This window comes from Vombatus ursinus, unplaced genomic scaffold, assembly GCF_900497805.2.
Source record: "Vombatus ursinus unplaced genomic scaffold, bare-nosed wombat genome assembly UNPS02014821.1, whole genome shotgun sequence".
Taxonomy (NCBI): domain Eukaryota; kingdom Metazoa; phylum Chordata; class Mammalia; order Diprotodontia; family Vombatidae; genus Vombatus; species Vombatus ursinus.
In genome coordinates this window covers 25,697,226-25,719,885 of record NW_020954599.1, presented here as the reverse complement: position 1 = coordinate 25,719,885, position 22,660 = coordinate 25,697,226, and the positions used below count along the sequence as shown (strand labels likewise).

At 35.7% G+C, this 22,660-nt stretch overlaps 1 protein-coding gene across 2 annotated transcripts in view; it reads right to left on the bottom strand.

The window, feature by feature from the left end:
- LOC114024539 (bifunctional heparan sulfate N-deacetylase/N-sulfotransferase 3) overlaps positions 1 to 22,660 on the bottom strand; it is a 188,890-nt gene that overhangs the window by 22,850 nt on the left and 143,380 nt on the right. For both annotated transcript variants that reach the window (XM_027837571.1, XM_027837573.1), the window contains exons 6-8: positions 12,496 to 12,678; positions 8,526 to 8,622; positions 3,358 to 3,481 (exon numbers count right to left, since the gene is read on the bottom strand). In XM_027837571.1, the coding sequence (XP_027693372.1) occupies positions 3,358 to 3,481; positions 8,526 to 8,622; positions 12,496 to 12,678 (404 nt within the window). The remainder of the gene's footprint in view (positions 1 to 3,357; positions 3,482 to 8,525; positions 8,623 to 12,495; positions 12,679 to 22,660) is intronic.

The following is a 22,660-nucleotide window of genomic DNA, read 5'->3' as shown; positions in this document are numbered from 1 at the left end:
CTTTTAGTGATGCTGTATGTCTGTGTATACCCATTTCCAACCAGCTACATTGTTTTGGGGCTTCTCTGGAGTTCACCAACATGTCTCCCTTCCCCAGGAAACCCAGCATTGGAGAGTCTCATCATTCTATAAGATTTTTTTTTTCAGGCAATTGGGGTTAAGTGACTTGCCCAGGGTCACACAGCTAGTAAGTATCAAGTGTTTGGTCTGAAGTTGGATTTAAACTCAGGTCCTCCTGGCTTCAGGGCTGGTGCTCTATCCACTGTGCCACCTAGCTGCCCCCATCATGCTGTAAGATTGAAACTGCCTAGTACTGACATCTTCTTGGCACCCTTTGCCCCTATGATTAGAGGGCAGGTCCATGAACTCCAGGGCCTTTATTTAAAGAGGGGGTCTCCACATTTCCCACCAGCTCCACTGATTTTGGTCTTCTTTGGAACTGTCTGACATGCCCGCAGCTACCACCCCACCCCCTGCTTTTCAGCTTCCTTTTGCATGTTGTTACCATTATTAGATTGTAAGCTCTTTGAAGGGAGTGACTTTCTTTTTGTTCATATTTATATATTAGCATAGTGCCTGGAACATAGAAGGCACTTAATAAATGTTTATATTGGCTAACTGACTGAATCAGAGAATACCAGAATTTCCAAAGAATTAAAGGTATATTTCATTCAAAGAGCTGTGTAGTAGAGACATGTGGTAAGTAAATAGATTGCAGAATATTAATAATCATGAATTGTATAGAAGAGATAAATTATATTATCTTAGAGATATATGACCAGAAAAAGCCATAGGTCAATTATATATTAAAAGTGAAGGATAGCAGTTGGATGGCTTATTTTGCTTATGTACTTAATGTTAAGATAATCTAGAAGAAGACACCTACAAAGAGAAGTAGTTGCCCCATGGAAGATTTATGGTATGACATAGCTCACATCTGAATGGAATGAGGTGTTGATAGGTTACTATTTGCATAGCTGGATAGAGCAGATACCAGCATTTGAACCCAGGTGGAGTGAAGAATAAGAGTTGACTGCCTATCTGCTACTCTGATTACCTACACAATGTTAATATACCTAGAATAAGGCCCCCACAATGATGGGTGGTTGCTCCATGGAGATTCATGGAAACACATAGAGTTGAGTTTTCCATAGAATGAGATAGGGAAGGGAAAGAAAGGAAAGGGAAGGAAGGGAAGGGAAGGGAAGGGAAGGGAAGGGAAGGGAAGGGAAGGGAAGACACTGGTGATTTTGCATGGCCATCCCTCATTCAAATACAATTCACTTGCTAGTCATGGAATCATCTTCCTGATAGCATGGTCCTCTTTGAGAATGACAACAACAATCGTTGTAAGAGTGCTGGATTTGGAGTCAGGAAGACTTCAGTTAAAATCTTACCTCAGATAGTTATTAACTGTGTGACCCTGAGCAAGTCACCTAACCTCATATCAAATGAAATAGCATATGTAAAGAATTTTGCTATCCTTAAAGCCTATATGATGCTAGCTGTTTCCATTTTATTATTTCATAATTCCGAAATGCTACTTAACTATTTTGTTATCATTTGACTTTTCAACTTCTGATATATTGTAAGATCCTTGAGAGTAAATTTCAGGTCTTTTACTTCTCTGTATTGCTAGTTTTCCCAACACAATGACCTCCACTGATTGTTTACATTTATACTCTTAAATACATCAATGAATCTGTGCTCTTGCCAAACTAAGTATACCCTCCAGCCACAGAGATTGTAGCCCCTTAGTGAATGTCAATACTGTGTAGCTTTTGTCTATGTCCCTTTGTATATCCACCAGAGGGAGTCCACTATCTTGTTCTCTTGACTTCATGGATCCCTGTGAAGCACATTGATCAACAGTTACCTCTCACTCTCGCTATGTGACCAACCTTTTTCTCTTTTCTTTTGAACTAGTCATACATTTCTTGGATTAAATCTTTATGTCTTTTCTTGATAATTCTTTGTTACTTATTGTAGTCTATTAGTGCATGCCTTCTGCCTCTCCATTGCACCTTTCATCCCTGTGAATCCTAAGTAACCAAGTATTACAACCAAGTCTTTCCAAACAAATCCTCTCTTCTATCATTCCTTCGGGGAAAGAGATTCTTCCTAGACACTGGGCACAAGCTTTGTAACTCACTGTCAGATGGAAGGAAAGGGGGAGGAAAAAGTAATTTATTTTGATTACATGTCTGTCTTTATGCTAGCATCAAGCTTTCTCCTTTTACTATAGGATTCAGATTGGAGTAAACAGTTATTAAAAGACTTTTGCTGTGATTAATAAATAATTTCTGAATTCTCACTGCTTGTAAATCAGCTGAGAGTCTCATGTTTAATCAAAATGTAAAACTGACCATACGACTTGACAATAAAGAGTCCAACAATTAGGAGACCAGAAAGCCATACACTCAACATTCTGCTCTCTCTCAATCCAGAACATACCAAAGCAGTTATCAAGGAATAGGTCCATTGTTTTTATAAAATTGAGATCATGCAGTTAAAAGAAAGAAGCTGCAAAATCAGAACTATGTTCTGCTTCTTAGGAGCAATCATTACAAGAAAGCAATGCAACGATGCTTGTGATTCTACTCTTTTCGAAAAATTATAAGACCTTCAGACTTCGGCATTTCCTCCTCTATGCCTACATACCAAAGAACAAGTCTAACGACGTGTGGAGAGAATCATTTCTGAACAAACTTCGAGTTAACAGTAGTAGTGAACATTTTAAAAAGGTAGCCATTTAAATAACATGTTAGCGAGTTCATGTTTTAATTACTTTATACCACCTTCCCACCCTGGCACTAGATTTCTACATTTCTAAATTTTCATTTGAAAGCCTGATGTTAAGTTGCTTAAGGCCTTAATTATTGATAGCTGTGGCTTTTTATGTTCTACAACTTATACAACTTGCTAATCTTACTATTTGTTGACATCAAAGTCAAATCTAAGTTGAAAACATGCACATCTGTAATAATAATGTCAAGTATACATGAAGAGAGACATGATATTCTCAATTGAAAGGTGTGAAAAAGCAATTTGTTCTACTAATTTTAGTAAGAGCATCAATTACTGGATGCTACTTCTCTCTGCCTCTATGATTTCCATCATAATTAATAAAATTGTAAGTTGTGTGTGTGTGTGTGTGTGTGTCTTGGAAAGACTACGTTCCTACACAAGTGCAGAAAAGTGAGTTACAATCTTCGTATTTTCTAGTGTTCACTCAATTACCAGGTCACAGAGGCACTTTGGAATGTCTACAAACTTACATTATGAGCAGTAATGCTATTTTTTGTACTGTGCACAGTATATATACTTTTTTAGATTTATACTAATAACCCATCTTACCAATCAATCCCCCTGTGGTAGTTATTTCTATTAAAGAACTGTACCTCCTCAAAGGTTTTTGGGCTGGGGGAGTTACTAATGATGGAAGGATGCATAACCAGGAACAAAAACAAAGCTGTGGTACCTGGAAAGAGGAAAGAAGGTCAAAGGTCAACAGAGTCAAGGCATAATTTCCCAATGAACAGTATCATTTCTTGTCAGTGGGAAAATAAGGAAGATAAGTGTCTGAACAGTTGTATCATGCACATTTTTTGAATTTCATTTCTTGAAATTCTGACATTGTAAAGAAAATTGCTAAACAACAAAGGAGATATGCCCATCAATCAATAATGGCTAAACAAATTGTGGTACATTGTAAGAAAGGATGAATGTTTTGCATATAGAGGAGCATGAGGAGAACTACATGAACCAATACAGAGTCAAAAAACAATATATGCAATGACTACAACAATGTAAATGAAAGGAATGATAAAATATTAAAAAAATAAAGAAAAATCAAGGCTCAAAAAACTGAAATGAGAAGACACACCCACTTCACTCCTTTGCAGAAGTACAAGGTTCACGAGTATTATGAGTTGCACATTTTGAGACTTTTTTGATGTATTGATCAATTATACTGAATTTTTTCCCTCTTTTGTCTTAAAATAGTATTTGTTATATTGAATGTCTCTGCAAGGGAGAGGGAAAATGATACTGGAAAAATTATGGTGATACAGAAAGAAGCTTATTAAATAAAAACTTATTTTTTTTGAAGGAGGCTAGTTTGATACAGTGTAAAGGGCACTGAACTAGGCATTGGGAGGCCTGGATTCTTATCCTACTTCACTATTTATTTTCCATGTGATCTTGTACAAAGAATTTTTTTTGGTTTTGCAACAAGAGAGCTTATGTTCAGATTCCAGGCCTGCTACTTATTTCCGGTATGACCTTGGGCGTGTCAACCTCTCTGAACTCAGGCTTCCCAAACTATAGAACTAGGGGGTTGGACTTGGTGATCTCTAAGGGCCTTTCCAACTCTATTATCCTGTCATCCATGGTTACCCTCTTTGTATTTTAGTTTTTACATCTCAAAATACTTATTTTACCTACATTGTAGTCTTTGAGTGAGAGTGAAAAGATTATGTACATTGAAGCACTCTACAAGCAAAAACCTCTCTAAAAAATGTATGATGATATACTAAAATCAAATCTGCCTCTAGGTTCTCATGTAAAGTTCCTACTAGAATCTCTGAGCCTTGGATAAACTCGAGGCAAAACTAAATGACCAGATCTCAGCAGTTCAGGAGATTGGATTTAGCTTGAAATATGTTTCCATATTCATAGAACTTCCTGTAGCAAGGTGTTAAATATGTAAATTTCACAGAAAAAAAGGCTTCAATTTCTTCAGGTACAGCAATTTTAAATGTTGCATTTCCTAATGGAGCCACATGGCCTAAGAAGAACTGCAGATTCCAAGGGTGGGGCTGAGGGTGGGGGTGGGGTTTTTGAAAACCCAATTAACAGAATTGTTAAAATGCATGATCAGAGTTATCCTCCCCACCCCCCCCCACCCCCATCACAATTAACCATGTGTTAGATGGACAAATAAAAAATGAAACTCTGGACAGATGAATTCTAGAAATCAGTTTTTCAAATACCTCGTAAAACAGAGTAATAGAGAGAACACTTTTCTAGGAGTCAGGAAAAACTGCCTCAGACACTTAGATGTGTAACACTGGGCAAGTCACATAACCTTCCCGTGCCTCTCAGTTCCCTAATTTGAAAAATGAGGGGGTTGGACTTAATGTGTCTAAGATCCCTACTATCTCTAGATCTATGATGTTATCTTCTATAATCCCTATAAAAGGGATTATAACATAGGCAATTTTTAATCTATAAATTTAGTATGCTTTGGCCAGAAACAGCTCTTGCAGCATCTACTTCCATATTTTTTAACATTACTTCCACAATCATGTAGTCTGTTGAGAGCACATCAGTTTAATTTTAGTTTTTCTTCCACGTCAAGGTCTAGAAATGTTCATCAGATTTGGTCATGTGATGCTGTATATCTCTCATTGGGGGTGATTATTTGTCCCAATTCTACTTAGTTATTATGTTGCATGTTATTTACTACGTAAAGTCTTTTTTATGATCTTTTATTTTTAGTATTTTCCTTGTATCTGTTCTATCTATCTCTCTATCTAATGTCAAAATGAGTCATCTTATCAAGGACAATACTGTTGAGCAAGTGAATACGGAAAGATAAGATCTAAATAAATTGTTTTTTTTTAAATTGACCAAAAAACTTTTTTTAGCTTTAAGATATAATAAAATGATTCATAAATTCTGGTGCCACAAGTATATGTCTCTGTTGCATGAGGAAGGTGCAAGGTATATGACTACCCTTGGGATATGTAGGGAGTTGGGGAGATTTTGAAGCAAAATAGAAGAAATTATGTACGTTTTCATACCAAGTACAATATGCATTTTATGGAAAAGAAATATAACACAACGGAAAGAGCATTGGTTTTTGAGGTTTAAAATCTCACCTCTGACACTTACTAGTTGGAAAGCTTGGGAAAAAGTTGTTTCACTTTTCTGAGCCTCAGTTTCCTTATCTGTAAAATGAGGAGGGGTTGCACTAAGTGACCCCTAAAGTCCCTTCCAGCTCAAAATCTATGAGGCATGCAAAATTTTGCATCTAATACTATAGGGCAAAATATCTTTGTTATAGACATTTTCACACAGAACTCCTTTTCATTTCCAATTCAATTCAATTAAACAAGCGTTTATTACTTATCTTGAAGAACACAAAGGTTCCATGGAACACTGAGTAATTCTGGATGAGATTATCCCTGAATCCAATCATATGTACTCTTTGTGACTGTGGATAAATGGATAGACTAAAACTCGTTTGCTTATGATATGACAAGAAAACATTTTCTTTACAAATGTTATGTATAATGACTGTGAAACAGAGTCCAAGATGTTCTTTGAAAATTAAGTACTCTATTCCCTGAAACTCATTTACTTTTATCTAAAAAAAAAATGAAAGGAGACACAGCTGATCCTTGTGTATTAGGTGGAAAACTAAAAACGTGGAGATGCATTCTCATTAATAAAGTGTTCAGAAACTGGAATAAATCAATCAGGGATGTTGGAGAGTTGGGATTGGGAGTTGACCTGACTTCTAAGGTTCCTTCCCAGTCTAAGACTCCATGATACTATGGTTCTCTACCTCTACCACTCACCTCTGACATTCATCTCACCTTTAAGTAGTGTTAGAATATGCTCAGGCTTTCATGTGTCAGGCCAGTTATAGAAATGGGCACATGGAAAAAAACAGGTAAAACAGGTTCATCATGCCGCGTTCTCTCGGGGACCAGTCTTATCTATAGTACTAAACCATGTGTCTGACCATGTCACACTGCTGCTCAGGAATATCATAAGAGCCTAGATCTTGACCTGGAAGAGCCTTACAGGTTATCTAATCTAACCCCCTTCATTTTATAGATGAGGAAACCAAGACACAGAAAGATCTTTAGAATAACTTGTCTGGAATCACCAACCTAGTAAGTCTCAGTGTTAGGATTCAAACTCAGATCAAATAACTCAAAGTACATTGCTCTTTCTACTGTACCACACGTCTTCCCTGTCTGTGACTCCCTTTTCCTTCCCAGAAAATACGAACTCTTCTGTCTGACATTTTAAATCTTTCGGATCTGGTTTTTTCCAACGGATTTCATATTACTCCAGTTCAAGTATTCTGAATTTCAGCCAAAGTGCCTTACTAACGCCCATTTCTTATGTCCATGACTTTAAGAGGCTGTCCCTCCATTGCTGCAATGTTCTCCATCCTCACCTCCATTTTGAAGAATTTGTAGATTTCTTCAAAGCACAGCTCATGCACCACCTTGCACACAAGAATGTCACTGATCTCCCCAGTTGTTGATATTTTCCCCTCTTGAAATCTTTTCTTGGTATGTATTTTGTTTTGGCTTATATCTGCACATGTTGTTTCCAACCAATAAAATGTCAGCTCCCTGAAGGCAAGGACTATTTTTTGTTTGTTAGATTTTTTTTTTTTGGTCTTTGTATCTGTGTAGCATAGATCTTGGAGCATAGTAAACACTCAATAAATGCTTGTTGACATTAATAAATAGAAGTATAGAGGAAGTGTTGCAAAGCAGGCAGAGTGTTAGAGACTTGGAGTCAAGAAAACCTGAGTTCAAATCCCAGCAGTAGACACTTAGTAGTTGTAGCAAATTGACAAGGCATGTAACTTCTTAAACCTCTGTTTTCTCATCTGCAAAATGGGGATGATAATAACCTTGTCTGGCTGTTGTGAAATTTATAGGAGATATGTGTAAAGTTCTTTGCAAATCTTAAAACCCTATATAAATGTGAACTATTTATGCAGCCAAAATCCAAGAGAGTCAACCACAATCCTGCAGAATCCATCCTAGAGGATAAAGATTAAAGTCCAGGGATAACAGTTCTAAGCTTTCGCTGGACCTTGTTTTAATAATCATATGGAAGTAAGTAGTTTGTGAGAAAGAAATTTAAATGTTAGAGGGGGTTGGATGACTTTCTGCTAGGTATGGATGCACAATATCTCCATTCCTATACACCGCACAAAGCTTTGTTTATATCCAGGAGTTCAGCATGTCAGGCATCTTTTGGCTTGTTAAAAATAGTCACGTCTGCCAAAGAGTCAGTTTAGCAGTATACCATGTTGGGAAGACTGACAACTTAAGAAAGTATTTTTTTTTCCTCCCTGTGAAGTATTTACTGTACAGGAGAAAATATACTTAAATGTCTCCCACTTGACTTTTGAGAAAGTTCTATCATTCATCCTGAGATTACATGAAGAACTTGATTTTAGAAGTGGTGATCACAACACTTGTCAATGAAGCCCTGTGAGAATAGGTAACATTTGCCATGGAATTTACATATTCAACCAGCATGTCATTTGTTTTCATCTTTTCAACTTGAGAAAAAGAAAATCACTTTGATGTGTACTTAAGGATGTTATTGAGCCAAACAATGATTCTACCTGTAAAGAAAGTCTTAGTTCTTTGGAATTTAAAGAAAGCATTTTCAAAGTGACAAAAGTACTATGTAAACTCTCGGATCATTTGGCTTGTTATATGACTAATTACATCAAAGTATAAAGAAAGAGCTCTCACCAGTTTTCTGAGGTCCTATTACCAAAAATTTTGGTAATCGATCACAGGTTTTTTCTTTAGACCAGATATCTCTGTGGCGTTTGTCATCACAGGGATTCTAATTGGGGGGAAAAAGAATAAGCATCAGGGACCAATTTAAAACATTTTTTGGTACTGTCTGACAATTCTTGAACCCCAGCTACTCAAAACCTTCTCAGGAAGCATGGCTGTGCTGTCTTTTCTCCTAGACCAGTAAAAATTTGTGGCGTAGCATCAGTGAATCTTTTATACACAGGCATTCTATAGTGAAGTTGATATTCCACTGAGGATGGAAATAGGGGAGAAGAGAATCACTATAGATCACTGAGAAAATAGCCTCACATTATTGAGTATTTCAATACTTTCTCTACTAACATTTTAAAATCTCAATTTCTTTCTATAATGGTTTTTCTCTTGGTCTTATTAGCCTCCTATGCAGGGGATTCCTGTTAACCTAAAGGATGCTAGAATATCAGTACGCAATAAATAACTAAAATATAATGGGTCAGATTCCTATCTTATAGGATTCTTTAAGTCTTCCTGCTGAGCTTTAAATGATAAGGATCTGTCCAATAATAGAACTAGTATTTAGAGAAGCCCAACTGTTTTTGTTAGATATCCTTAATTTCAGTACAAATGTTTAGAAAATGTAGAAATGTAACTTTTTTCTTAGAGTAACTGAAAATGTCGCTTTTAAAATAGGACAAAGTTAATTGTTAATTTGATTAATTTGACTAGTACTACATATATGCAAACTCTTTACGTAAGATTCATCTTGGGGCAGCTAGGTGGTGCAGTAGATAGAGCACTGGCCCTAGATTCAAGAAGACCTGAGTTCAGATCTGGCCTCAGACACATAACATTTACTAGCTGTGTGACCCTGGGCAAGTCACTTACCCCCATTGCCTAGCCAAAAAAAAAAAAAAAGATTCATCTTAATATTCCTTTCATTTAATTTCAACATCAGAGTACATATTATTTGGAAAGAATTTAGGATTATGATATATTTTATTACTATTCTCAAAAGTGGTCAAGAGGGCCCAGATTATATTTCTGCTCTATAAATAAGTACTATAGACTGTAGCACTTTAAAGCTGTAGCTTATTTTTTAACCCAGAAGAAATTTAAAGAAAAAAAAAATTAGAATATTCATTTTGTCAGCTGCCTTGTAAAGGAATCAGTTTGGAATTTGTCACTTGTAATAACAATGTATACCATGGAAAAAAAGGTGTTAAATTAATAGGAGAATTACATTTGATGATAGTGGCTATTATTGTGTGATACTGATTCGCAGTCCTTAAAAAGTAAGCATGGCTGTAACTATTAGATTGCTGAGATCAAGCACTGAAAATCTATTAGCTAACTTTCTTGTTTTAAAGATGAGAGACTGAGAATGAGGGAAGTTGGGTGATTTGGTGATTTGCCCAAAGTTTTACAGATAGAGTTAAGAGGTTAAAAATCAGAGATGAGATTTGAACCCCAGGTTTCTACTTCCAGATCTAGGACTTTTCCTGTTGTCTTATATGGCCTTCAATAGCCTAATCAAAGTCTACTTTTTTTTTAGGCTGTGTTCACTTTTGCCTGTGATTAGGGTACTCTGTGACAATTGACTTAGAAGTCAGAGTTGAGGCACCTCCAATTTATAGATCCATGCATTCCTGAAGTTTTTCATTTTTCTATTTTTTCTTTAAAGGGGAACAATAGGGAGTCCAGTTTGGCTGAAACATAGAATGTCTAAAGGGGAGTAACATCGAATCGGTCTGGAAATAGAGATGGGAGTCAAATTGTAATCATCAAAGTGTAAGCAATATGAAGATGGTACAGTGATACATTAAGAGTCAGGTGAGGCCTGAGTTCAAATCTGTCCTCCAACATTTACTAGCTGGGTCAACTTGGGCCAATTATTTAACCTGTCTGAGTTGCAGTTTTCTCATCTGTAAAGCTGAGGTGAAACCAATAGTACAGAATGCAAAGGTTTTTGATAGGATCAAGGTATATAACATAAATAAAACCCATAAATGTTAGCTGTTACTTTAAGGCTTTCTTTAACTTTGCCTTACAGCACCCCTCAAAAAAGAGCCTTGAAGTAAATGCAGTGCAAAGGGTTAGAGCACATGCCTGTGTTGCCATTTCTGCTTCTCTGGCACCAGAGTGGATTCAGCCCTCCAGGATTTGCCCTGTCTCTGAAACATCCCCAAACAACTACTAGACTAGAGGTAAAATGAATTTTATTTTAATTCTTCAGCTATAGGGAGCAGCAAAATCTCTTCTTCTGTGTCCTGGGAGAAAACGTGCGTGGAGAAAAGTATGATCAGGGACAAGGACTAGATCTGTGACGTCACTGGTCCAGGGAACTTTCTGGTGAGGAAATCATCTCTGCCAATGCAGGTAGGCACCTTCTCTGTAACTTAGGGTCTTCAAATTTCTTTAGAGCACCGAGAGGTTAAGGGACTTGCACAGGGTCACACATCCAGGATTGGTCAGAGGGAGAACATGAATCTGGGTTTTATTTGCCCCAGGTCACCCTCCCCCGACTGTCTCTCTTTCTGTCCCTCTGTCTTTCTGTATCTCTCTCCCCTTCCTCGGTCTCCCATCTCTCTCTCTCTCTCTCTCTCTCTCTCTCTGTCTCTCTCTCTCTGTCTCTCTCTCTCTCTCACACACACACACACACACACCTGCCTTTTTGTCTTTGTCTCTGATTATTTGTCTTGTTTTCAGTGATAAAGCCATGCTGTAATCCTATGAAATTTTCCTTCCAAAGTTGCATGAATCATTGGAGTGCCTAGGTTTTGAAATCATTCCTATATTGTCCACCACCCTTTAATAACTCTGACAACTTGCCTCCTTAATTATTCATTACCTAGATATCCTTAAGTATAAACATTTCCTACCTAATACACTCTCCTACACTTTCAGCCTGGTAAAAATAAATAGACAAATCAAAACATAGATCAAGAAATGAATAAATATGTAAATAATAGGTAAGTAAATGAAGTAAGTAAAGCTAAATAAATGAATAAGTAAACACAAAAAAAATAAGTGAGTTAATTACCAAATAAATAACAATAAAAAAAATACTTTCCATTTCTGATTTGAGAAGCTCTGCTAAATGAAGACTTTTTTTGGCATTTTTGCATTTTGTGACTTTTGATAACTATAGAATAAGAGTCACGATCATATAGCACTTGGAGATCAACTTGAAATAAGGAAGACCTGGTCTCAAGTCCTATCACTGATACACACTAACTGTGTGACTCTGGGTAAGTCACTTATCTGCTCAGTGTCCTGGGCAACTAACCCTTCAAAACTATAAATTATATACATTCTCATAATCTGTAAAAGGAAAATGCAGTGGGAGCAGTTTCCACATTCAGAATTCTCCATACCTTTGAAGAAATTACAGGTCTGGATCACATCATCATTATCTTGACAATCCTAAAAATTACCGTGGAAATATTGTTTAGACACCAAGGCAATTACTTACGTTTAGCTAAAAAGTCAGAAGATTTTCAGCCATATAATGCAAGGGCTACTAAAATCTGCCAACTCTTGAAATAATTAGATGATATAGAATAATAACAGTATTATCAGCTAACACAATATGTTTTGAGTTTGCAAAGCATTCTACATATGATATCTCATTTGATGCTTGCAATGATTTTAGGCAGGTATTATTATTATCCCTGTTTTATAGATTAGAGAACTGAGGCTAAGGAAGATTAAATGACCTGCTGAGTATCATACAGCTAGTAAGTGTCTAAGGTAGGATTTGAACCCAGATCTTCCAGGTATAGGACACTAAAAGCTTTGACTCTTCAGGTATCAGTTAATATTGTCTTGTAGAAGAAGAAAAAAAAAGTGCTATTGCTGGACATGTTTTGTTTTGTTTTGTTTTTTATTCTTAGTTTATCTCTGTTTTACAAATAATGTACCACTTCTGAGTCAATCCTACCTGCCAGAGAGGGTCTTTCTGCTCTGGGAAGAGCTCAAAGTACTTGTGAGCCAGCTGCTCTGGAGGCAGTGTCTGCAGTTTCAGGTTTGTCCAGCTCTGCAGAAAGTTGGCCAAGTTCACAAAGGTGTATAACCCCAGGCGGTCATTCCCATAGTTGGACAAATGGGTCATGAAGATGCTGATCTGAAAAGGACAAAAACACCAAATAAATTACAGCACGTTATGTGCTTCTGACACTAGAGGGCAGTATAGTCACTGTAGATGCTATAATAATTCCTTAATCCTGTTTTTTTTTTTTCTTTCTTTTTTCTTTTTTCCCTCTGATATCCACAGGAGCTTTGGTTCATAGAGGTTTATTGAATTGGAGGCATGAAGAAAAACTTCATTATGGACATGTATAGTGGAAGAGGTGAAGAGGTGATGCTATGACACTGTAAGATAAGAATTTTCTAGGCATAATTAAAAAAAAAACTATATATGTATGTATGTATGTATGTATGTATATATGTATGTATACACACATATATACATACATACATACATACATACATACATACATACATACATATCCCATTCCCCCCAAAAAATGTCCACTGGGCAAAGACTTCTTAAGTACCAGTCATGTAATAAAGAATTAAAGAATAGTCATAGAATTACCACCTTTGAAATATGCATATTATACATATGCAGACACATTGTTAGATTAGGCAAAGCACTACATGTATACATATATACATACACACACACATACATATACATGCCTATCGATCTACCTATATCCTGCCTGATTTTCCATAAGAATGAAATCTGCATCCCCAAGGATAGTTTCATAGCTTGAAAAGGCTTTAGAGATTTTCTAGTCCAACTCCATTATTTTAGAGAGGAGAAAACTATATCCTAAAAGATTGTGATGAACTAATTGTTTCACAGATAATAAGCAGCAGATTGTGTTTTTGAAATTTAGTCCCTTGACTCCTTACATCTCATACATTAGTCAGTTCCACTCACATGGCCACCACAGTAGTTTAGACACTCATCCCTTCTCACTTGGATATTCTAAATAGCCCTCTTAAAATCTCTCTGCCTCTTGTCTGCCTTCTCCAACTGATCAACAGAGTTGTGAAACTGATATTCTGAAAACAGTCTTACTGTTACTCTCCTTTTTAAGAAACTTCAGTGCCTCTAGGGATAAAATACAAATTTCTCTGAACGGTGTTGAACATCACTTTCAATCAGGTCCTATCCTATCTTTCTGAACTGATTTCATATTACTTCTAGTGCAGAAAGAACAGCACCTGGAATTAGGAAGACCTCAGATCAAATTCTGCCTCAAACACTTACTAGATATGTAACTTTGAGCAAGTCTCTTGGCCTCTGTATGATTCAGCTTCTTTCACTGTAAAATGGGATGATAATAGTACCTACCTCTCAGGATTGTTGTGAGGATGAAATGAGATTAATATTGGCCAAGCACTTTGCAACTCTTAAAGTGCTATATAAATATTAGCAATTATGATATTATTATTATCATTATTATTGCTTAGCTCAAATAGTATCTCCTGCAGGACCCCTCTGGTGAGGTCCCCTTTATTAGGGCTCACCGCTGACCTGAAATCATTCTTTAGTTATTTTATGTATATTATATAGGTACAGACACAGACATAGACATAGACACATACATATATCTATCTATACATATATACACATACACATACACATATATTTGTATGCCTTATCTCCCTCTCCTTCCTGTAACAATAGAATGGAAACTCCTTGTGGTCAGGGACTGTTTTTGTTGTTGTTATTGTATTTCTAACAGAGCATAGTGCCTAGAGCATAGTTGTTACTTATTAAATTGAATTAAATTAAATGTATCAATTCCTTGGAGTTAAGTATTTTGAGAGAAGGGTCCAGAAGAGTAACTTGGCTTTAAATAAGTGAGGGTTGTATTAGTGAAAGTGAATTCTCTTCAGTGAGATTGATTGAGCTAAGAATGTTAGATTTAGAGACATTGGTATTCAATTCTGCCTGATGTAGGGCAAGTTATGTTTCTCCACTTCTAAAATGAGGGGGTTGAAAAATATACCTATACAAGTTCTTTCCTAAATACATCATCTTCTGATACTACAGAAGCAAAGAAAGAGAAACAGTATAACATGTTCATGCTTAATATACATAAGTAGCCTGAATCCTTAATTTTACCCCAGCTGAAACTTCTTCATGTCTCCAGTTTTAGCACCAATAAGGGAATATCAGCTGTCAGTAAATATTTCAACTCTTATAGTCTAAGTCCTTAATATTTATTAAGGGTATGTGTTAATAAACCAAAGAATTCTTCATTACAATTCTTTGGAATGCCATTTGACCCATATTTCTTCCCATCTCTTGTCTTCTCCATTTCAAATTTTTTTCCCCACATTAAATTATAGACAGTTACTTATCTATCTTTCCCAAAATTAATGAGTATCATAGTTGGAAAGAACCTCAGAGTTCAGCTGGTCCAACACAAAACAAAACAAGAATTCCTTCTATAAAGCAACTCACAAATTGTTATCCAACCTCCCTCATGAGGGGCAACTCTGTACTTTTGAAAGTATCTCTTCCACTCTGGGACAGCTCTAATTTTTAGGTTATTTATTCTGATTTCCCCTTCACCTCCCCCCCCACCAGAATCTGCCTCCTTGCAACTTCCCTGAACTACTCCCTGAAATCAAGTAGAACAAGTTTTAATCTTCTTTCCCCATCATAGCCCTTCCAATACTTGGTCATATATTGGATTTAGAGAAGGGGGTTAGATTACAGATCTGCTATTCACTATTTGTAAGATCCTGCACAAGTTGATGAGGGTGTTCTCATCTGTAAAAAGTGGGTTGAGTGAGATGATCTTTGGCTCACTTCACTTTTTTAATCAAAGATCCTAGGATTCAAGTAATTCAAAGGAAAATGTTCATTATTGATGTTCTCTAAACTATGCCAGAGGTTTATTAGCACAAATGAATAAATCTTTGTCCAGGAAACCCTAGGCAATTTGCTTGGCCTCTCTCATCCTCAGGGTGGTCATGGCAAAGGTGCTTTCAGAAGTTTAAAGTACTACGCAAATGTGATTAGCAACAATTACTAGGGAAAGGAAAAAGAAGAAAAATCAGGTAAAAACTAGACAGAGCTAAAAACTTATTTGTTAATGGATATAATTAATAATAATAAGTGAATGTATGAAAGAGCAGGAGTTTCATTAACATAGGGGACTCTTGCTATGGAAAATCCCTTAAACAATGAAGAACATAACTCATTTCTTCCATAGATAAGTACAAAATAATTACTTGCAGTCCATAGAGTAGGGACTCAGCTTGGGATCTATAAAGCCACGAGGGACGTTATGGATAGATTTCAGAGGTTCATTAATTTTTTATGTAAAAAATGTACATCTTTATTTCTACCAACCTCTAACCAAAGCTAAACTTTTTTTTTGTTCAGTTATAAATGCAGGTAACAAATATTATTCTGAGGACATAAGGAGTCCATGACACAAAAAAGGTTAAGGACTACTGGTGTAAAGAGTAAGTGATTTGCTACGATCATACGGACATTAAGTGTCATAAGAGGGGTAAAAAGCCAAGTCTTAACTCTAAGTCCAATATATACCACCCTTATTGTTATTGTATCAGGGAAATTCCTTCATCTGCTGGACTGGGCACCTCTCATGGAAGTAGGCATGGCTTCATAGGGAAGGTGTTGTGCTTCACTTTCCTGAGATGGGTCAGTAATATCCTATTTTTTCCTGTGAGAGGGATTTTGTTGAAGACAGCTGGTGACTGGGCCAGGAAGAAATGAAATGTCACTTCATTAAGTTATGAGACACAGTTCCACCTCTTTCTTTTGATATTATTAGGACTCTCCCAGCTCTCCTTGGACTTCTATAAAGGGGGTGGAGAGAGAGAGACAGAGAGACAGAGAGAGAGAGAGACAGAGAGACAGAGAGACAGAGAGACAGAGAGAGTCAGAGAGAGAGAGAGAGAGAGAGAGTCAGAGAGAGAGAGAGAGAGAGATGGATTTTTTTTTCAACCAATATGGTGGCTGCAAAAACATGGCAGTGAGAACCTGTGCTTGCCTAAATGACCTAAAACGTCAAATTCTTGGCTACCATTCCCCTCTCTCTGTCTCTCTCTCTCTTTCTCTGTCTCTCTGTCTCTCTCTGTCTTTTTCTGTCTCTCTCTGTCTCCTCTCTCTCTCTCCTTCCCTGCCTACTTTACCAAAACAAGATCCTGAGAGATGGATATTTTCTAGCCCTGATGGCTACCTGGGGAGTTTGTAATGATACTAAGATGTTTTAATTTCTAATATCTTAAGTATTGATATATGTGTGTTTATATGTACATATATATATATATATAATATATATATTATATATATATAATATATATATAGACACACATAGATCCCACATAAATAAAAGCATTTTGAGGTCCTCAATTTTAAGAGCATTAAGAGGTCCTAAGACCAAAAAGTTTGAACTCTTCTGGTATAACCTCTTTTTGATTATATGGCATTTGACCTTTCTGTAATTGATAGTATCAAAAATGCAGAATGTATAAAACCTCCTTCTGGAAAAAGGCCCAAACTTTAGGGAAATAAGATGGAAGGGAATTGTGACCGTTACTATGGAAGTAGCTAATTCATACAGAAATGAAGCTATTTTATTCATGAAGCATTTGGAAAAGTCTTCACAGCAAAGAATTTACTTTTTACTCTATAGGGTATTTCAGACAGCTTGTATTAATCAAATTGTTGACAATTCCAAACAGTTCTTTTGACTATGATTCCCAGATATAATGGGAGTGTCAAAGAAAACTTCCTAGGCACTCAATAGGCTGCAAAGCCAAGCTATCTGAATAGTCCAACTTAGTAAGCGAGCACTTTACTAAAATAAATAGTCCCCTGTGAATGAATAATAATATTAATGATCATCATCATCATCATCATCATCATCATCATCATCATCATCACTGAATGAAAATGGGATGTTAAGCATTTAGGAACTAAAAGGAAGAAATAAATAAAAGTCTGGATAATATATAAAGAAGCGGAGGTGAGAGAAAAAATTATATTAAAATGTAATACTATATAGAATCAGGTAAAAAATATAATTGTTCACTATTATGAACTACTCAGGAAAAGAAAGAAAAAAGAAAAGAAGAGAAAGGAATGAAGTTTTATTCCACTAAGCAAATCCAGCCATGTTTAACTATGGAAGGCTTCCACAATGATCAAGAAGATTTATTTGAACCAGGCCCAAAGTTTCTATATAATGGAAGGACTAGTAGTATTATTTTTAAAAAGCTCAAGAGTAGACTCAGGCAGTAGTGGAATTTATAAGCACAACTTTTATCCACTATGTCTTCTCTTTAAAAATGAGATCACTTTTCTATCCTTTTCTTTTTTCTTTCTTTTCCTGTCTTGTTCATAATAGTGAACACAACCACAAAAAGCGCAAACCAAAGAAAAGTTTTATGAAAACCATTCTTTAATTTGGTAATTCTCATATAATGTCTGGTGATGAAAGGATTTCCTCCTAAGTCAAACACACACACACACACACACACACAGAGCTTCATTAGAATGATACGGGGAAAGAGTGCTGGCTTTGGAATCAGACGTCTTAGGTTCCAATCCTGACTCTGTAACTTAGGGAAAACAAATTCAACTGCTCTGTGCCTCAGTTTCCTTCTCCATAAAATGGAGAGGTTGGGGACAAGCTTGCCGCTGGAGCATCCAGTTCTAAATCATAAGATCTTATGATGTCTTTCCAATGCAGTTTAATAACAATTGCAATTTTTCAGAAATTCAGAAACTAGGTTTCTGAGATATTTATCTTCATAAAACTCAAAGTAAGGTTCCAAATTTCCATTTCTTATGAAGGAAAACAACAACAATAATAACAAAAAAATCTTAAAAACTTTGTAATTAAATATGTTAGTGTACAAGCACACAAAAATGTATTTGTTCATCACTAGTGTAGAAACTCCCTTAACCAATGAAGATTAGCAACTAGTTTATAATTTGTAGTCTTAAAGATCTCCCTGAGGCACTGAGAGACTAAGTGATACCCAGGGTCACACAGCTATCAATGGGTCAGAGGAAGAAATTGCACACAGGTCTTCCTGATCTCAAAGTCAGACTTTTATCTATTTCATTCACCCTAACTCTTAGTTAAAATAACCTATTTATCTATACACACACAGACACACAGATGCACATGCACACACACATTTTTATAGCCATTAGGTCAAATTTCCTGTCTAACTTTAGTAGACACTTATCTCATCAACACTGTATGTACACTGCACTTGCCTAACATACATGAGCCAAACAAAATGGAAAAGTTAGTGAAATGTTGGTTTGTGGAATGGTTTTATTTATTCTCTCTTGGAACACATTTCGATAATCTCAGGCAAATTTCTTCTGCTATGCCATTCAAAATAGAGTGACACTTTTCAAAATACCCATTGCTGAGAGCAAAATATGCTCCATCATTTGGAAAAAGAGAGGAAACTCACCAGAAATATAAAAAAAAAAGTCTTGAAAATGTAGTGAGCGTCATGGTTCTGTGTGCAGCAAATAAACCCAATTAGGCTCTGTAATGGTAGCCAGGACACTTATTAGATGGGATTCAACTTTTTTTTCTTTTCTTAAAGTAGACTGTCTTCCATCTGTATGCTTTTTCCATTTTTCTATCTCTATTTTTTTTGTGTGCATCCATCTTGACATTATGCAAAACATATGAGACATAATATCACAAAACAAAAAATCTGTTTCACAGGGAATATTAAAAAAAATCATTTAGTGACACTTCTTGACTTGGTTCTCCAACTGAAACACCTAGTCATATAGGGGGACATCATTTATCAGGGCCAAAACCAAACCCCCCCCAAAAAAACTTCAGCTTCTTTTAAAACTAGAACTTCTGTCGTTTTTTTAATGGATTAAAAATTCCCCTTTTGGCAAGTAATAGTTTCAGCACACACATGTACACATATATATGTAATACTTTTATATAATACATACATGTATGTGTGTATATATATACATGCACATATAATACATATATATATGTATATATTGCCAAATAGGTAACTTTTTCAAGTTTATTGTAGTATTATTTAGTTTGGAAAGTACAAGCAGACAAGCAATCTGGCTGTTGTTCTCAACAGAGAAATAATTGGAAATTTTTTCACTAAAAATGTTATGATTTCTTAATGGTATCCTTCTTCCATATATCTGCTTTGATCTATCACATTTATAATGTCAGTTCACCTCTTGGCGATTCCTTAGCTGCCAACAATTTTAGTTCTGCACTGGAAGAGAAAAGGAAATAAAAGAAACTTGAAAAGGTTACTTGTTCAGCCAAAGGTATTTTTTTCCCTTTTCCCCAAAGGAAATATTTTTAATTTTTTTAATGCTTCATAGCTGAGATTAAAAAATAAAAATTGAATGGGTCAAAATAAATCATTTTTAATATATACTCATTTTCAACAAAATGAAAAAAATGTCAATACAAGGTCTAATTTCATTTCTGTAATAGTTCTTATTATAAACACTGAGTAATAATTTGTAACCAAAAGACTAATTAGCTGCTTAAAATTAAAATTATGGGAAATTTTGCCAAAAGGCACACATTTGATCAGTAGATGAAGGCATTTTTTTTTAGCACATCAATAACAGACTATATGTATGTGTATTTGATGAAAAGTTATTTAAGTGCAGTGGAAAAATATAGCTGTCAAATATATAGTTAGCATTTGTGAGAAAGGGAAGAGATAAACCTATTTGACATTGAACTCAAAGAAGGGTAACTTAGAAAAGAAACATCAGATGAGTGATATCTCTGGTAAATTCTAAGAATTTGGTGACCTATCAAGTACTAACAACAAAAAGTTGTCCTAGTGCTAAAAAAAAAAATTGTAAGAGTTTATAATGTAATAATTATCACGTCCTGTTTTTGAAAAAGAAATGTAATAGCTAGCTGAGAGGTTGCTATGGTATAATGGGAAGTACCAAGGAGTTGGACACAGTTGATTTGAATTTGATTCCTGACTTTATCAATTTCTAGTTGTGTGACTATCATTCTCTCCACCTCTCTGAGACTTATTTTTCTCATCTGTAAAAGGGGAATAATGATACACTATGGATTTCAAATGGTTGCATACCGGCTGGTGATGGTCAATAGTACTACACATCTATAAATGTGTGTGTGTGTGCATAAACACAGATATAGATATATAATATTGTATGGATGTATGTGTATGTAAGGAAAAGGACTCTTTCCCATTTGCATTTTGTGAGTCTAATGCATTTTCAATAAGGTACAGAGCAAGGATTAACTCAAAGAAATGTATATATGTATGTGTATATGCATATGTATATGTATATATATACATATATACACACATGCACATATATATATACACATATATATATACATATGTGGGTGTACACATACATACACACACATACAAACACAATTGGAATTTTTTTCCCAAACAAGCAAAAGGAAGGTAATAACCAGATTTTGCCCCATTTTTATCTTATTTCATCTGTTTATGTAAAAAATATTTGAAGTGTGTTGAGCATAGCAGAATAGGATTAACCCAGAATTTTACTCTCTCAAGTAATTGCCCTGCTTAGGCTGAATATACTTTTGAAAACAAATTAGAAGTCCAGTTAATTTTGGCAAGATTATATCCTACTAATCCCCAACAAGGAACTCACTCCAGGAAATGAGACCTTGTCTAAAGGCCCTGTAAACCCTGAATCTCTGGAAGAAATTAAGATGATTCCTGGGCAGTGAACTCCTGTGATTGGAAGAATGGCAAAACTCTCCACAGAAATAGTGTCAAATGCTGCAGAACAGTTAAGAAGGAGAAAGACCCTTGATTTTTACCATTGGTACAGAAGAAGAAATTGAGTCATAAAAGTGAAATAATGGAATCAAGATCATCCCACTCATCAGTTTCAAGGCTAGGATTTAACCCTTATATGTTGGCTTCAAAACCCTGACCATGATATTATACATTCCCCTGCCTCAGACATTATTTAAGGGAGCAACCATTGTGGTGAAGGAGCCAGGCATCCCCACCAAATAATGACAACTTGCGGGACAAGCAAGCCAGTCTGACTGAAGCGTCAAAACACCCTGAGGGAGAGACAAAGAGAGGCATGTCCTAAGCAGGCCAAACTAGTCTTCCACCTCAGCCACCACCTTATTAAAGTACTGAAGCATAATTAAAATTAATGCTCCTAATTTTAATAATAATAATAATAACAGCTAGGATTTATATAACACTTTAATGTTTGTAAAGCACATTAAAATTATTACATGATTTCATCCTCATCCTGTTTTTCTACCTTGTTCCTGAGTCATTGCTGCAATCTTTGAAAGGAAAAATTCATTTCAAAAAGACTTGGCAGAGATCTCTTAAGATTTTGGATTAGGAGATCTGATTACCCATGAAGGAAAGCTGGTAGGAAAAGCCAATCATTCTAAATCAGGGACAGATTTCAAAGGTGCCATGAAGGAGGTCAATGTCATTTAAAGCAATTTGGCTTCAACCAATTCATCTTTTCACAACATTTAAGTTGCTCACTTCATTTTTCTATCTATATGCAGAAGTGCAAGTTCAGCCCTTTCATTACAAACTAATGATTGATGATCAATTAGTCCTTCTGTAACGTGCCAGGATCACACATAACATTGGTTTAATGCAGTGCCATTATTTTAGTTACTGAACAAATGTTTACAAGCCACAGGAGTGTATCTAACTCTCAGGTCACCTATATCCAATTAATTTTCCATTGTGTATATTGTATGTGCTGTTCTGACATCATCTCCACATTATTCAGGAAGGTTCAGTTGCAGGTAATCAGAGAATAGACAACAGCTGTTCTTGCTCCATTAGACTCACAAAATGTCGGAATAATTAATATGGTTGAAGCTTCTGCTAGATTAAAAAGAGTGGTTAAGAAAAATCTCTATTTGAACATAAAGGTAAAAGAAATGTTGGGCCAAATTTGCAATAAAAACATCCCTTGTTCTCTGCTTACTTTTTTATTTTAGCCTCTTAGCTATGCAACATTTGTCCTCCACTAGAATAGAGAAAGAGGTTTGCAA